Source organism: Macaca nemestrina, chromosome 2 (genome assembly GCF_043159975.1).
Source record: "Macaca nemestrina isolate mMacNem1 chromosome 2, mMacNem.hap1, whole genome shotgun sequence".
NCBI lineage: Eukaryota > Metazoa > Chordata > Mammalia > Primates > Cercopithecidae > Macaca > Macaca nemestrina.
Genome location: NC_092126.1, coordinates 46386857 through 46405419, shown reverse-complemented (window position 1 = coordinate 46405419; position 18563 = coordinate 46386857). Strand labels below are relative to the sequence as shown.

The 18563-nt window shown below is 38.4% G+C and overlaps 1 protein-coding gene across 1 annotated transcript in view; it reads left to right on the top strand.

Annotated features, from left to right (window-relative positions):
- The first annotated feature begins 6570 nt into the window (after window positions 1-6570).
- LOC105470011 (solute carrier family 9 member A9) overlaps window positions 6571-18563 on the top strand; it is a 593531-nt gene continuing 581538 nt past the window's right edge. Inside the window, exon 1 of the mRNA XM_011721703.2 lies at window positions 6571-6911. Within this exon, the coding sequence (XP_011720005.2) occupies window positions 6737-6911 (175 nt within the window). The 5' untranslated portion in view covers window positions 6571-6736. The remainder of the gene's footprint in view (window positions 6912-18563) is intronic.

Below are 18563 nucleotides of genomic sequence, written 5' to 3'. Positions count from 1 at the left end.
TGGTGAAAAACTTTTTAAATTACCTTTTTAGCAAGGATTCAAAGGATAAGCAAATATGCATAATTAATCATCTTTTTAGTGATTTTGTTGAGGAACCTGGGAATCTGGAAGAGTCTGTCCAACAGCTGCTAGAACACAATGTTTCTGTTACAGATTTAACTGAGATTTATAGGTTCTGATTATATTCTGAGAAACAGTTCTTTTCCACACCTAGAGTTTAGAAATGAAAGTCGTTACTTAGATACTGGAGCTTCTGACTGGATAATATAAGTGTCATTATTTGGGAATTCATATTTAGCCTAGCCAACAAAGAAACATTCTTGAAGCTACATATGATGTAACCAAAAAATTGTCATTGTTTGCTCTATCTTGCTTTGTGAATTTGTTTTTTTTTTCCACAGCAATGCAGGACATTTTTATAGAAGTAAAATCACATTGTCCTGTGACATCCATTAAACCTGTTGGTCTAGATTTAAATGAATACGTAACCACCTGTTGTTGATTTAAAATTCATTTGGAGGAAGACCTTGGGTGGTAGGGTGGGGCATAGTGTATGTGTTCGTGTGTGATACACCAAGTTATAGTCTTCAAAGAGTCTCAGAGTAGTTTTAAACTTTTAACTTAAAACTTATACTTTAGATATAGTATTACCATCAGAAAATTGTATTCAAAGTAAATTGAATTTTCTCTGCACAAGTGACATGTGATTTTAACTCTGCTGGCCATGGAACATGATTTACCTTCTTATCTAAGAGAACCAAAGTGTTTGTCGTAGAATTTGTTATGTAATTTAGTTGGCTTAAGCATAAATAAAATTCATCTTGTGTGCTACTTAAGGATTACTTTGAGCATAGCTATAAATTATAAAAGTTTCAAAGTGCATAGACCATATACAGAATTGAATGAAATGAAGAATGAATGAGGCTTCAATGCAAATTAAAATTGTATTTTTGAAAAATGGTATTTTCTAGTCTTTGTGCAAACTTTTTCACTTGGGATTCCTTGGATCCTTTCCTTTTTTTTTTTTTTTTTTTTTGAGACGGAGTCTCGTTCTGTAGCCCGGGCTGGAGTGCAGTGGCCGGATCTCAGCTCACTGCAAGCTCCGCCTCCCAGGTTTACGCCATTCTCCTGCCTCAGCCTCCCGAGTAGCTGGGACTACAGGCGCCCGCCACCTCGCCCGGCTAGTTTTTTGTGTTTTTTAGTAGAGACGGGGTTTCACGGTGTTCGCCAGGATGGTCTCGATCTCCTGACCTCGTAATCCACCCGTCTCGGCCTCCCAAAGTGCTGGGATTACAGGCTTGAGCCACCGCGCCCGGCCCCTTGGATCCTTTCCTAAATAAACTACCTGTAAGTCCTTGTCTCAAGGTCTGCTGTGAGGGAACTCAAACAGAGACACCCTCTAACAAAGGCTGCCTCAAAGGCTAGATTTTGAATTGATATGGGAAAAACTAAGAAGTGAAACTGTCCAAATCTGCTTGATTTTGACATACTTCATTTCAGAAAATATTTCCAAGCGTATTCAACTTCTCCTAATCTGGAGCTCTGTCTTCTCTCCTAAGTCTCTTTTTCTCTTTAGAGAAAAATGTAGAGATCACGGAGAGGTGAGGGGCATGATGGCTTTCTTTGTTTATATAAAAATTTTATAATTTAACACACAGTGTATTTTAGCTAGTGAGGTCAGAGTTATTACTTTGTAAGACATAGAGTAGCAGTTATAGCCTAAGAAGAATGCAAATTTATCAAGTGGACACTGAATGGGAGATCAAAGAAATGAATTTTCTCAGCTCGTATTTCAGAAATTTTGTGCTAAAACAAGTTGTAGCATGGAGTAGCATGTCTCCATCTTTTCCTTCTTGACCTTGGCTCCAGAGCTCACACTTCTTTTCATCCTTGAAGTCTTTATCTTGGGTTAGGAGTAGGTTCCAACCACTGTGATGAGCCTGCATTACCTCTGCCTTATGCAGAACCAGAGACTGAACAAAACAAGAAGCCAGTGAGTGAATTTTTTTTCTCATGATGGGCCTTCCAAGATGTGCAAGACAGAAGAGGGGACCTATAGACTGGAGTTTATTATTTCTATTGAAGAGGTACCATTTCTAAAGGAAAAGAGATGATGTGCTGTGGACAGAAAGCTGAGGACAAAATGGGGGGATTGCAGGAAACAGGGTGAAGAGGGGCTGAGTTGGGAGTCAAGGGATTTGCATCTGGGACCCTCCTCATTCCCCAGGCTTCAGCTGTACGACGGTCCCCCCTTTGATAACACAGGGATGACATGACTGGATCACAGGTATTGTATCAGATTTGCCTCAACCTGGCTGTATACAGTTTTGGGACTCTTCAATGCAAAAATGCTTAAATAACATCCAGTACGTGTTTGGTGGGGCAAGGCCAGCCAAATAGCCTCTAGTGCAGGTGGAAGAAGATTCCCCTTTTCTCCGGTCATCACTGAGTGATGGACTTCTAAGCATCAAGAATCAACACAGAGATAACAGTTCACAGAGAAAAACAGTGAGGTCTTCACCCATTTTTCCCTCCTCAGAGCATGGCTGGAATGCACCTGTTGGGTAGAAGAAGGAAAGGATCCCCTATTCATGCCACACACGTTTCTACACTTGCATTGTTTGATAAAATGATACAAATTCTCTGATTTCACTCGTTTTCAATGATTTTTAATCTCACCTTCCCACTATAATGAAGAGCAGTGGAAAGAACATGGAGTTGGGGTCACATCCTGGGTTCATGACCCTGCATCCCACAGACCAGACTTCGTAAAGGCTGAAGAAAAGAAACCCAGCATTGAACAGTGAACTTGGGGTGGACTTAATATTGTCTAAGCGTTTATTATGGGATTTAATTACCTGTGAAATTTTTGAACTTTCATTTCGCTATGGAAATATACTAATGGGAGGGGTCCATATTACTCAAATTTAGGGGCAATTTATGCTAACATGTGACTTTTTTCAGGTAGGGACAGCTAAGATAGGTCTATGATGAGCTTGAAAATAGGACAGGGGATAGATTTTTGGATGAGGACATTGTGTGGCTTTCAAACAAACTTAATTACAGTCCTGTCCTGGCCCATTTCAGAAGCTTGGAGTAGGGTGGGGCAAAATATGAAATTTCCATTTCACTGGTCTCAAAGATGGATAAATAGTAAGGGAAAGGCCACATGAAAGAGACAGTGGAATTTTCCTATAACCCAGGGCCTGTGTTGTCTTAAGCATTCTCTGTTAATCCTAAGGGCTGAGAGAGAACTAAGATGGCATTGTGGAGCTCCAGGGAGCTGGAGAGGGGACTTCTCAGTATCTCTCCCTACCCAAGGCAAACTTAGCTTCTCGATACTCTGACCCCACAATCTTCAATGACCTCTTACAAGAACCAGGAGTGCAGAAGTGATTGGTTAGATTCTGTAAAGTTGATTGGGTCCCATTCACTAGTGGGTGCGATTACCGCACCATGCAAAGTTACACTGGCCTGGGAGGTTCCACTCTTCAGTTCTTTCTTTCATTGTGGCTGGATAGGCAAGCTGAGACAGGGCACACTGACTGCAACAGGCTGGGCCATCCTGTTCTTTCTCTTTGCTGTTTGTCACTTGCATGTTGTATCTTGCAGTGGCCAGCAGGTATTAATATTGAGATTTAGGGACTGTCAAGAATTCCTCTTTGGTCCTTGTGCCTAAGTTTTGAGTCCATCCCAATTTCACCTGAGAACCTGGAACTAAGGATTCTGGTTACCAGGTCATAAAACAACATGTAATTTTTAACTGATATTCTTTTTTCTGTGAATATCTCCTTCAGGAATCTCATGAAAAATAGTGATTATTGACAGTACAGGATCTGAGAATTTGAGGAACTTTGGCTGTTAGAGTGACCAACTTCCCTTGTTTGTCTGTGAGTGAGGGGGTTTCCTGGGATGCACAACTTTCAGTAGCAGACCAGGAAAGTCCCTGATAAGCTAGGATGAGTTGATCACCCTGGCTGAAAAGCCATCTAAAGGCCAATACACCCCACATGTAATTTAACTGCTAAAGGCTGTGTGACCTTAGCTATGTTGCCAACTGTCCCTGAGCCTTAAATTACTCACCAGGAGAAGGGTGAGTATTTTCTGCATATTAAATTAGACTAAATTAAATTCCTTGGCATATTTTCTGGTCCATAGTAGACTCTCTATTGTTACATGTTTCTATTTTATTTTCTCACTTATATTGGTACAGCAAAATTAAAAAATGATATTCTAAAAAGAAAACACAAAATAGGAAGAACTGAATTGCTTTTCTGGGTGGAGGAATTGGAGACATTTCCTGAGACCCCTTTCCTTTAAGCTTTTCCCCCCAGTGTGAAGCAGCATCAGGAATGAACAATGAAATAGTGAATGTACTCCATTCCTGGAATAAAGCAGGGGTGATACATTCAAATATCTGCAGGAGTCACACAGGGACCACGAATGAAAGAAGAGGGATGAATGGACTTGTGGCAAGCTGGTTGCAAATGCAGCAGGCAACCACTCAGCCCCAACAGATTGTGGCCATGTAAGAAGGGCCCAGTGTGCCAGATCTTACAAGTGTTTCCTGCAAGAAGCCATGTGATTTTTTTTTAAATGTTAAATATACTGATTTGAATGTGTTGACATCAAACCTAAAACTTTTAAAAAGATGTAAAAGCCAATCAAAACATTGTATGGGCCATTAATCTTTTGTCAAGTTGTTTCATTGGGTAAAAGAGTGAAACTGGATGTCACGGGTCAACCAGAAAATGTTTATTCTACTCAGATGGAATAACTGTGATAAAAGAAAACCAAAGTAATTCCATAATGACAAAAAACAAAAAGACAGGAAGTTTCTAGGTTTTGAATTTGTGTTATCTTGTATATCTGACAACTCGACTGAACCTGTGGAGTTGCAAAATTATAAAGGTAGAGCCTGCTAGCAAAGCTCCATGCAATGCTTGCAAGCATTAGCTGACAGGTTTCAAAACAGTATGAATATTAGTCATCACAGATATTCCTGCCAAAAAGGGTAGTGTGTTAGAAGAACATCTGCAGCACACATAAATACCCTCTGCTAAGTTAAACTCAGAGAGGAAATAAGCTTCAAAAGTTGCACAAAGCAAAGATGCTGAAACAGCAGAGTTTTGTATTAAGGGGTTGACAGATTTACTCTCATGGTGAAACTGTTTGTTGAGGAGGTAGTTAGCTCCCAATAATATTATATGCTTGACCTTTAGCTTTTAGTGACAAAAATTGTTTCAGGATGCGTTTGGGCTCAGCCTACTCAATAAGAAATCACATTGTATAAATTGAGTATTTATTCTGTCAAAATGGGGAGAATAGGTGATTAATACTCCTAAATTCCAATGATATGGTAAAATGAAAAAGAAAATCACTTAACCCCAGGATATATCCAAATGTGTTATGGGATCAAGTGTTAAAAGCAAGCAAGTCATAACATTTGCTAAGAAAAAAGAAAGAAAAGGGGAAAACATGTTGCAGAACCCATGGTATTATCTTGAACTATTTTAAAGTAGAAAAACATGAAATTAAACAGAAGCAACCTGCCACATGGAAGATGATCTGAAGAATCATCACTCTTATGGTCAGAATCCTGTGAATACACAGCTTTCATTTCTGGTGGCAGAACCATTTCTCAGTGAGCAACATTGTTTTGCCACAGGACCGAGGACGTTGTGATCTGTTGCAGATTTCTGTGGGTCCTGGATGCCTAGACCAGGAACCCTACAAAGAGAAATCCATGCATGCAGCATTGCTGAGGATGGCTATGTGAGTTTCTCTTTCAAAGTTATGTGTTTTGTTTTTTTTCTTTTTTGTCTCAACACATCCAAACAGTACAGTTGTAGAGATGGAGATGGAATTTTATTTGTCTTTTGCTTTCATTGTTTTCTCTTGTTAAAAGAAAAACAATTGATTTAGAGTTTAAATGCTGTTCTGCAGCTATCAGTTATATAAAGCCAAACAGAGTCATATACTAAATCCTTTCTTGCTTCTCAACAACTACAACAATAAAAAAAATCTTATGAAATCACTTTAGGTTTGCTTAAACAATGTATAGTCATGATTTGAGAACATAAGAAACTCTGTGCCTTAAGTGAATCCCATAGTGAGATACTTGAGCTATGAGGCAGAAGTTTGAGGCTAAGCAGTGTAGTATCTTTTCAGGAGGCTAATATGCTGATCCATTTAGTGCACAGAGGCTGATTGATAACTGTGCTATCAATCCCCATCACTTTGGCAGGTTTTGGTTAGAGAGGAAAGATCTTACATTTAGGTGAAGTTGAATCAGGAATTGGCTTTTGGAACTTAGAAAACGTTGCTTGTGCAAGTCTACCTTTTTTATTATTAATCTACGGTTCATATTTATGCAGCTTAAGAAGACTTGTTTGGAACAAGAAGACCATGATTCAAGATCTTAGAATCATTGCTTGCAGATTTGTCCAGTATGAAAGATATTTTCATGAGATGAATCATTTAAAGGCATTAAGAGTCAGTGATGAAACCACACACTCTGGAATTTGAAAAGAGACAGGGCTGCTTTAAGAGAGAAACAGGAAGTTGTAACTAGAAGCCATCTGAATACTAAGCCAGGGCAGAATGCTTGTGAAGTAGCAGCTAAAGTGGCAGTGTTTCTTCTGAAATTCTCAGGCAGTCAGACTGTCTTAGGCAAATCTTGATAAAATAGCCCTTATCCAGGTTTTTATCTAAGGAATCCCAAGAAGACTGGAGAATGGAGAGACAGTCAAGGATTTTGTCAGAAAAAGATGAGTATCAGTTTCAACATCAGGGAGCGGTGGAGCTGCTTGTCTTCAATTTTTTGCTCATCCTTACCATTTTGACAATCTGGTTATTTAAAAATCATCGATTCCGCTTCTTGCATGAAACTGGAGGAGCAATGTTGTATGGTGAGTGCATAAATTGGGAGATTGATGTGAAACTTGTTGCTTGAGCGTAATTAGAGACTTGTGCTCAGATAGCAAAGTACCGAAACTGGAGAAAATGTGCTGATTGAAATGTCATTAGCTTGATGAAAGGTGCTGCAGCGTAATGATTGCTAATCTCTTTCCAGACAAGCCGCCGAAATTTGCCATGTCACGAGAGCAAATGTCATAGTCATGTTCTCACACGGCACATAATGCGCGTCTGTTGACAGATGCGGGTCCATTGTCATGTGGGGAATCGAGGGCGAGCTGTTTGTTTTTGTAATGATGTTGGGAAGTGATGGCTCTGCAGTCACAAAGAGCAGCCTTCTCTCACTGACTGCACTGATGAACATTACAAAGTTCTAGAAAAAACATCACTTCAAAATGTCTGGAGTAAATCCTCTTATATCAACTAATTTCAAAAAGAAAACTTGCAGAAACTAACCCCACCCCTCTTGTGAGAATATAGTGTCCAAGTCCTTTTTATTTATATGAACAACGTTTAATTTTCTTGTAATAAAAAGTTATAAATAAACGAGAGTTTCTTTATGCAGTACTTTTTACTTCTTAGCCTGATTTCAGATGTTCTAATTTATAATTATCATTGCTAGTGTTATTTGTTATGTATCTCTCATTTATTTATTGGAGGCCAAGGTGTGGAAAAATATTTAACACTTACAGTATTGCTCTTTCTGGGCAACTTACCATATTATTCCTTTCAGAAAGTTTAATAAAGTCTGACAGAGATTATCTAGTCTGTACTCTCATCTTTTAAAGTAAAATGAAAGACAACAGTTTTTATTAATAAACTGGTGTTACTGATGAAATAGTTGACTTCGCTGCTCTTATCTCAGCCTGATAATGGATAGGAAGTTTGAATACAATGGCAACAGGCAAGGCATTGCTATAATTTATAGCAATTTTGGAAATCCTGAAACCCTTTCCTAAGCCTGAGATTCAGGGTACAAGATCAATGCACATTATATAAGCTAATCTTGTGATGTCCTGATATTAACAGTGTATAGTCATGATTTGAGAACATAAGGAATCCTAAGCCTTAAGTGGATCCCACTGTGAGATACTTGAGCTATAAGGTGGAAGTTTCAGGCTCAGGAGGCTGATATGCTGATCCATTCAGAGCACAGAGTTAAATTCCTTGGTATTGAGGGTCTTTTAAACATTTTTTGCTGTATTGTTTTATTTATTTTTTAAAATTTAGTCTCACTATGTTGCCCAGGCTGGTCTCCAACTCCTGGCCTAAAGAGATCCTCTGACCTTGGCTTCCCAAAATGCTGGCATTATGGGCATAAGCCACCATTCCCAGCCAGTATTGAGGGTCTTAGTGGATTCAAGAAAACTCTCATTTAAGAGAAAAAAGTCACAATCAGGTGGGAGAGAAATAGCAAACAAAAAGGAAATGATGCCATCAGATATGAAGCCCTAGGTTCCTGTCATTTGCCTATCTCCATCGTGAACAGAATTTTTCTCTTGACTTGACTAATAAGTAATCTGCAAGGATGTGGAATAGAATCTGAGACACCAGAAACAATGTAATTCTTGATATCATATTAAAGGGACATATGTGCTTTAGCAAAACTACCCAGATTTAATAGATTGGCAACCTTTATTAGAGGGAAAGATTTCTTCACGTCCCTGAATTTGATTGAACTATGACTCGTGTACCAAGTTCAATGGTGGGGATATTATTTTTGTAAAAGTTTTGATAACCTACTAAAATTCAGACATATTTTGCATTCACAATACAAAAAGTAACTCTTATTTCTGAACCTGAAAAATTCCAGATTACCTTTAATCGTGAAAAACTCTCTGAAATATTTTTAAATTGTGCTTGAAATCATAAAATAATAGTTCATTGACCACTGCTGTTGAGGTAGCATTTCTCTAAATTGCTGTTCTTAAGGCAGATAAGGCTTAAAGTTTATGGGTGGAATTAAGTTGGGTTCTCTGATTCCTATTCTTCTTTCATGAGTTTTTAAATGTAAAAGTTATTGAAAGCAACTTCTGAACCATTGCAATGTAAAAGGATTATAAAAATTATGAAGCTATGTATATGTGTATGTATTCTATTACTAGAAATTTTGAGTATCTTTCAGTTATCTTGAACTACATAAATCAATGAAAAGACATATTTTAGTGATGTTTAACTTTTTCTTGGCATAGAATCGTAATTGTTAGGATGTCACAGAATTTTAGAGGTTACCTTCTCTGTCCCCTTTATTTTACAGAGAAACAAGCTGAATCCCGGAGAAGTGAAGGGACTTTCCAAAACTGAATAGCCACTCATGGCTGGTCCATGTGCCTTCACTCCTCTGTGTGTCTTACTAAGGTTCACGTTCACCTGAAAGAACTCTCCCTATGTTTTCTGAAAGTACTCCATATGGGTGGCATTCATGACTTGTCACATTTCTTCTTCAGGGATGTCCTAAGTGTTATATCTTAAATGCTTATTAGGAACTTTCTGTCAGTAATGTAATAAAATAGTCTGAAACTACACCAGAAGAAGACGATGGGATACTCTAGTAAACACTTTTAATGATAGGGGAAAGGAGATGCCAAGTGAATTAATTGTCCAACAGTTATAAATGAACTTGGAATTCATAGATGGGGAAGGAGCCTCAAAGATCATAAATCCAGCATTCTCATTTTGCAGACAAAGAAATGAAGACTTAGACAGATGAAAGTCACATAGTTAGCTGTTGAGGTGGGATTCAACCTCCATCTCTTTACTAAGAGATGCTAAGATATTTAAAAATAAGTAAATTATTGCAATAATTTTCCTGGAGAAAGGATGTGTCTCTGGGATTTGGATGCATCCTCATATGGTTAAGCTTTCAGGATTAGCCAGATTCTCTTTTCCAGGAGGTCTAAAAGAGTGAATTTTCAGCATCCCACACTGTACAAATTCCCTTTTCCGTTAGAGGATTAAACTCATAGCTTTTGCAAGAACAGGGGGCATGCTGATAAGGGGATAACCAATGGGGAAGAAAAGAAACAAAACTATGTTTAAAACTTAAGCTTTTTGAGCTATGACTGTGCTACTTCACTCCAGCCTTCACTTGAGCCTAGGTGACAGAGTAAGACCCTGTCGAAAGAAAGAAAGAGGGAAAGAAAGAAAGAAGGAAGGAAGGAAAGGAAAGGAAAGGAAGAAAAGAAAAGAAGAAAGGATGTAAAAACTTTTAAAATTTCTTATTCTTAAGGATGTGAACATTTGAGAGTAGACTGTGACAGTCATCTCCATGCTACACACACATATGCTTGTTATGCTTGTAATGAAACATGGTGTAAGATTTAGTGGACCTGCATGTAATGCTTATCAATGAATTTGGCTAGCAACTCCCCTACTCTACCGAGTACTGCTCTTGCTCTGTTTGTATAATGTATCACTTGTCCTGTATCGAGAGTGATAAATATTTTTCCCCAGCATCAAATTTCCTATAATACTTCAGCCTATTCTGCCATCTGCATTTCTGCCAGTATTCCTTTGACATGTGTCAGATGTTCTTTAGAAGACTCAATAGATGTTCAGTCTATTTTATCAATGTCCCTGAGAGTCCAATTTAAAAATTCTAGATACCAGGGGCTTAGAAAGTGAGCAGTTTAAAAAATGCAGAGAAAAGTTATCAAGCAGAATGTTTAATGTTCTTTTATATTTATTGTTAGAAATAATTTTCAAGTTGTTAACCTTAAAATATCATATGAAGAGTTGTAGAGACCAAGAAAAATTGTGTGGCATTTGGCTAGACTCTGTGTCAATCAGAGATACATATGGTACTCCAAATAGTATAAATAATCCATTATATAAAAAATATTTTTTCTTGTTATTAAGAGTCATAGGAAGCTTATAAAAAATTAGTGGCAGCTTTATAACCATATTTTTGCTTTACCAGGAACAGTAATGGGTAATCTATTATGATATTCGATGGTTCTCATTTCAAAATTGAAGGATTAGAATCCATAACTAGTTTAAAATATAAGCCATAATGATATTCATTTACATTGGACTGAAAGCATAAATGACAATTAGTGGTTAAAATATTGATTGACAGCAGCTGGTGCACTTAGTACCGCTCACTTAGGGCCTGTTTCCCCTGTTCAGTGCTCTTAAAAGAAATTTGCTCCTTGCTCACTGATAGCATTAAGAATTCCATTATATATCACTGGGGGCTGCCATACTTTACAGGACATTTATAATCCTGTGCATTTGAGGTCTGGGATCTGAGCTTAGGGACGGAGCAATTTAAACCTCTTAGATTTCTGCCTTTGATTTCCTAGCCTTCCCATAGAAGTTAGTCTCTGAATTCATGTAAAAACTGTGGCGACTGTTTAGTGGGCAAATAACAAATTTCAAGGCACAAAATTTACATTTTGAATTCATTAAACTATTCCATATTGAAGCGTTTTCTGATTCTTTAGGAATGTGCTTAACAGTTAAATAGGATCAATTTAATTCACTCAACAGCAAGTTTTTCAAGATTTAAAGAAAATACAATTACATAGTGAATCATCAAGGTTTGAAAAATTATATTCTCTGAAAAATCTTCTGCAGGCATTAATTTCTTCCTAACACTCCCTGCAGTTTCCTCAGTATTAAATTGGGTTGTTGGACATGTGTGGCTACACCGTCCTGATCCATTTTACCCTCTTCCAGGACAGTCCAGCCTCCCTGACGCCAGGCCTATGGGAGATGCTTCCTGCTATTTCACCCCCTTCCCGCTGGCTGAAGGTCCTTCCAAGCCTCTACTTATTTCACTGTGGCATGTTTTATAGAGAAAACATTGATGTGCTACCCTGGAGATTTAAGTTTCTTAATCTTGATGATTTTTTTTTTTTCAGTAGCTAGATGCATTATCTTGGGCAAATGATGTACATCTGGCCTTAGTTTTCTCATCTGTAAAATGGGGAAGAAAGGAACAGATATCATACATCTCCCTTCCAGCTGCAAAAGTCCTTCAAAATTCAGGCCAAGACTGAGTTCAACCATCAGGCATCTTTCCACCACTGCAGCCCAAACCAGAAGCTTTCCTTCCAGAACATGGCAGTCTATAATGATACCCAGTCCTTTCTCTCAGACAGGATTTTAGTGAGTGTTATTTCAGCACTGTTAGTACTTCCTGCTTCTGCTCTGATTTTGCAAGAAGTGCTCAGTAAATTCTGTTGAGTTCCTGTCAGAAAGGTGAGGAGAACAAGTTAAACCACCAGAATAGTGAGGACTGGCTACGTATTCCACAGTTTGCAGATGCATTTTTTATGAAAACAAGAGTAGCTCTGGTTTAATTTGAAGGGCTCTGCAGGAAAGGTAATCAGGATTAGGAGCCCAGCATACCAAACTTCTTCTCCCTTTTGGTGTAAAAAACTTGATTTTTAAGGAACTTCAGAGATTTGTGCAATGTTTTCCTTGTGTTAATACATTTGCCAGAGAAAGGTAAAATAATGGAAGAATGAAAGGCATACTGCAGTCTGTATGTTTATTTATTTGTTTGTTTATTTATTTATTTTATTTATTTATTTTTTGAGACGGAGTCTCACTCTGTCGCCCAGACTGGAGTGCAGTGGCACGATCTCGGCTCACTGCCAGCTCCGCCTCCCAGGTTCAAGCCATTCTCCTGCCTCAGCCTCCTGAATAGCTGCGACTACAGGCGCCTGCCACCACGCCCGGCTAATTTTTTGTATTTTTAGTAGAGATGGGGTTTCACCGTGTTAGCCAGGATGGTCTCGATCTCCTGACCTCGTGATTCGCCTGCTTTGGCCTCTCAAAGTGCTGGGATTACAGGAGTGAGCCACGGCGCCTGGCCTGCACTCTGCATGTTTTTAAAAGTTGATTATAAGAAAATAGCCAGGTCAGGTGCTGTGGCTCACTCCTGTAATCCCAGCACTTTGGGAGACTGAGGCGAGTGGACCACCTGAGGTCAGGAGTTCGAGAGCAGCCTGACCAACATGGTGAAACTCTGTCTCTACCAAAAAATACAAAAATTAACCAGGCATGGTGGCGGGCGCCTATAATCTGAGCTACTTGGGAGGCTGAGGCAGGAGAACTGCTTGAACTCAGGATGCGGAGGTTGCAGTGAGCTGAGCTTGCACCATTGCACTCCAACCTAGGTGACAGAGGAAGACTCTGTATCAAAATTAAATAAATAAATAATAGCCTCTATATTTTGAATAAACTAAATAAATGAATAAACTATATATTCTGAATCTCAAAGAAGCTATAGATGAAACTGTACTGTGAACTACTGTGGTGCCTCAAAGGTTTCCCCCCTTAGTGTTTGAAAGGCTAATGAATGTGCATATCAAGAAAATAGATTTATGATTCAAATTATTTATGTAGATATTGTAGACAATCTAAATTGAATTAATGTTATATAGTTAACGAGGTGGGGATATGGAGAGCTGATGTTTACTAAACATCTAAAATAGATGTTTGTTAAACATCTATTATGTCAAAAAGTTGATATACGAAAATAAAAATAGCTAACACAAATAGCATTCCTGATATAAACTATGCTGTTATAAGCACTTTACGTATATTAACTCATTTAATCCTCACAACAACCATTTTTTAGGTAGGAAAACTGAGGTACTAAAACATTAAGTAACTTGCCCAAAGTTGCACATCTACTGAATGCCAGGGCTAGGTCTCAAACTTTAGCAGTTTGGCTTCATGTGGTCATCTGCTATCTAAAACGTGGGTGTGTTTGTGTGTGTGTGTGTAGGAGGGAGTGTTATCGTTTTCATGTTACAAATGAGGAAACCAACACTGAGAGACAGAAAGTAACTTGCTGATAATCAACAGGGCTGTACTTCAAATTCAGAACATATAACCTCTGTTCCTTCACCTCTATCGCTTATGTAGTCCTAGAATAATTGCTGTTTTTTAATTAACTGCTCTGTCCCAGATGATGATACCTTAGGAGGTTTACAGAAGAGAGAGAGAGATTGAGATATGTAACTATATACATTATCACTAATCCTCACAACAACCATGCTGAACCGGCAAGATCATCTTTAGTTTGCATATAAGGAAACAGAAACTCAGAAAACTTACAACTTAACCAACTCTGCCCAGAATAGTTGGCAAGAACATTCTTTTGAAAGCGAGCTCTCTCAAATTCTGGCTGCAGTCGTTCTCTCGTCCAAGTCTGCTCTTGATGTGTCACTGTCCCATGAAGTCAGCGTAGGGAATGATTCAGGGCAAAAGTAGTTAAGTTTCTCCTCTACCTGGAAGCCTCAGAAATGTTCCACTGTCTATAGCGAAAAGCCCCCCGTGGGAAACAGAATGGGAGCAATACTGTGAAAATACATCCATATTAAGTAGCTAGAGTTGAAATATTCCAAGCCTACCTGGAAACATTGTCCCAGCTTGAGGGATAGTCATGTTGCAAGTTCATGTTGTTTCTGGTTTTAAATGCCTATGGTTGAAACAATGGGTGGGACAGGTACTATAAATAGTTTGAGAAGGGACTGTGAATGTATATGAATCATGCAAAACAGGCTTTCATCATATGTTAGTTAAACTGAATTTAATTTTTGGAAGAGACTGAAGGTAGAACCATTAACTATGCTTCTGGGTTTTCCAAGCTCTGAAACCTGTGTGCATGAGCCCAAGATGATATGAATTTTGATGAAATTTCAGGACTGTGAGGACTCATGTTGGTAGGAACTGTTGTCTCATAGGACAATGCTTCTCAGTGTGTTTCCTGTCCAGCACCATCAGCACCACTGGAGAACTTGTTAGAAATGCAAATATGTCGTTCCCAGCCCAGACGTAGGGAATCAGAAACTCCGGGGTGGGATCCAGCAAACTGTGTTTTAATAAACTTTCCAGGAGGTTCTGATGCAGTGAAGTTTGAGAACTACTTTGCTAGGAAAATAAAATTGAAATGTTGTTCCTAGTTTCATTTCCTGTTTTCTCTTATTTCTTTCTTATCCCTTTACTCTCCTATGGTGAAAGGGGGAGGGTCGGAAGACCATCTCCCTTTACTAAAGCGTCTTTGTTTCACTGTCTACAACACTTTGTAATGTCTCCACCTCTGGTTTGAGAAAAAAATAAACTGTGTTGTATAAACATTACAAAGTAAGAAATCATTTGTTTATTCAGTATACATCTAGTTAGACATCTCTGTCTCTACGTTTCTTCTGTCAACTTCCTAAGATGATTGCAAGGAAGGGTGTTAGCTATATATAAGCTGATGGCTGAGATAGGTTCTAAAGAAAAGTTATCTATTATACTGTTAGAAATCCCAGAGTTTTGTGAAGTGTGTACATTGTGTATATGTGTATGTGTGTGTTTGTATGTACTTGCATGTGTGTTGTGTCTATGTATGTGCATGTGTGTGTACATGTGTGTTATATATGTGTGCATGCATGTGCTTGTGTGTGTGTGTGTTGTTTGTTGTGAATCAAGGATGGATTGTGGACATTAGACACCCCACTCTGATGGAGGATCTGATGGTTGGAACTTTCTGGCAGTTTTCATGTGACTCTATCCTGTGAGGAGAGGGAAACTTTGAACGAGGCATCACAAGGTGAATCAGCTTCATGGACTACTTTCTACTTTGGAATTTTATAAGGTTCTCTTAATTGGCAGGTGCCCCAGATCTGTTCTGAAATCATTCTGGGACTCTTCACCAAAACAAATTGATGGTGAGCTAGCACAGAGCAATAAATTGTGACTTTTTAGTAAGACCTATACTTTCCTTAGTTTTTTGAATTTAAAAAGTTGGTGGGAGAACAGAGAAAGAACAAACTCCCTCACCAAAAACAGAAGGCATTATATGTTGTTACTTTTTGTTCCATCCCTGACTAATCTCAGAGCAAAACTAAATTGCTAAAAAGGAAAACATTAGGAAATGCATTTAGGTATTTGAAGTTCAAAACCATATTATCTCTCTAAATTCGTATTCTAAAAGACTTTTCTAAAATGGGAAGGGATAAACATCAAATAAAAAGTTAAAAATTTTGTAGATGCAGTTAAAATATGATCTTTGTGAATACTATCTTACAGTTAAATGTTGATCACTGATTTTGTTTCCTTAGATTATTTTTCAGATTATTTCCTTCTTCTTTATGCTCACGTTTGAATTCCTAGTTCATAATTTTTTAATCTGAGTGACTGAAATAATAATGTCACAGATTCCTTGCCTTAAAGTCTTGCATTGTACAAAGTTCTAACGATGGTAAAGAACATTCCTCCTTGAGCATTATTCCTTTCATCTTGAAATTCCTCCACTCAGATGTTCTAAATTGTCCCTTATGTAAATATAAACTAAATATAATGTTAACTTCCTCTCGGTGTCTTCTCTGTCCCTCAATTCTCTTTTCTCTCTTCAAATAATTATCTCTAAATGCTGTTTCCTCTGCTCTAAAACAGAGCAAATCTGCCTCCCTACAAGAAACTCACTCGGTTTTTCCTCAAGACCACCTTGCTGACCACCTCTCCCTCCTAAACACTCGGCAGTCCTCTGTTGTGCCAAGGCCCTTTGCCTGCACTGCCCTAAGTGCCCATCCCAAACTGCTTGATATGCATCATTGACACTGGGCTCCTTGATTTCTGTATACCTCTCCCTAAAATGTCATACCCTCTTCTCTAATTGGTGAACTCTTACACATCCTTGAGAACCTCTTCTATTAAGTTTTTCCAATACTGTAGTGGGTGGGGTTAGTTGGTCTTTTCTTTAGGGTCCGTTAAAACTTTGTACATTGCTTTGTGAGAGGAAAACCAATGGCTTTTCTATCTGTTAAGATGCATTCAGTTTCAAGTAACAGAAACCCTGAGAGAAACAGAATTAAGCAATAAAGACATTTATTATCTGCCATAACTGGAAGTCCAGAGAAAAGTAGTCTTCAAAGCTATTTGATTCAGCACCTACTTTTGTCATCAAAAACCCAGTTTCTTTCCTTTTTTCTGTTTTTCTACCTTCAGTGCTGACTTCAACATCAGGCTGGCAGTGAAGTGGCTACGGCAGTGCCTGGTGTCCTAACCGGGCCCAGTAATATACTGGAAAAGAAGAGAGTTCATCTCTTCTGTGTCTCTATTGTAGGATGTGAAACCCTTTCTAAGAAGCTCTCTAGCAAATTCCCTTCACTTCTTATTGACAGAAATAGGGTCACATACCCATTCCAGAACCAGTTATCAGCAGGGAGAGTGAGAACATCCCTGGAGCAGGAGTGAGTTCAACTTCCCCTAAGCATATGGCTATGTGTGGAGGGGTGGACAGCAAATAAACCAGGGCTTTGTGGGGTAAACAAGGATAGACATTGGGCTGGCAATCAATAGGACCTGATACACTTACCAGGCTGAAATATGATGTTATATAATATTACATAGTTTAAGGTTATATCTTCTTATTTTAGGGAATTGGCAATGCCTCATTAATCTAGATTATTCTTGGTAGCCACTCAATGCAGTGAGAGCAAAAGAACTGCAAAACTCAGTTCCCCTACAATCTTCATGTGTTAACTACATTTGCTTTAGACTCCTAAATTCTTCCAACATCATGTAGCACTTAAATATAGACCTTTGTAACAGTCTAATTAGGCACATGTATATAGTTGTGCTTGCTGCATTGTGCAACTCTGGGGAAGCCCTACTCCTATAGGAATGGAGTCTAAAGCGATCTGGCCAGAGTTGTGCCAAGCAGCAGGGAACTCTGTGATGGTGTCTGGACACAATTATAGTGCTGAACACAGCCAAAGAGATTAAAATCCCCTTAAAACACTTTTGCGTTTTAAAAAACATTCTGAAATCTACTTTGAGCTTTTTAAAAAATAAGTCCCTATCTTTTATTTCTCTAAGAAAAGCCACTTTAAGAAAATGCTTCAGCATCATGTAGAATGACCATCAATAAGATGCAAGGGAAATTGGTTATGAAATGCAGACTTCATATAAAAAAATTAGTAAATACTTGTTATACCTTATTCTTACTGGAAATTAGGATGGCAGGATTTGGCAGAAGGGAAGGGGCTGGTAGGTTAACATAAGGACAAAATCATATTTTATTCATTTTTATAATAACTCCTACAAGCCCTAGAGCAATGCCTTGGGTGTCTGCAGCCTGAACAGGTAATAAGAGAATAATAGAGTAAGGGACTGGTGTTTTTCTCTTATTTTCAATGTGGATAATAAAATGAGAGTCAGTTCAGGAAGATAAGTCTGATCTTTCTAATGTTTCTTGGTTTGAGTGCTCCTGAGGCTGTTTCCTCCTTCTGTCCCCTCCTTTCTTCTCTCACAAACATCATGCTATCAACTGTATGCCATGCATGTGCTATATAAGAGTTATGTTGAACACTCTGCAAGGACAGGGACATCACAGCTTTTGGTGTGATGTTCCTTCTTTGTGACACTCAAAATGTTGGTAACTGACTGACTACATAAACTCGGAGGATCCTTTTCTTCTTGACTCCAGGGGAGCTTGTGGACTTGGAGAAAGTTGGGCTACAATTCTGCCCAAAGTGCTTGGCTTTTCTAGAGAAAAAAAGATAAAGAATAGCACAGTGCCTCTACCTTAAACAGTCTCATTGTCTAGTTGGGGAGAAAAAGCCAAGATCTGTAAAGCGGCACTGAATAATATGTCTTTATAAAGCTGGCCTCTAAAGTGTGTGGTTCAAACAATAAAT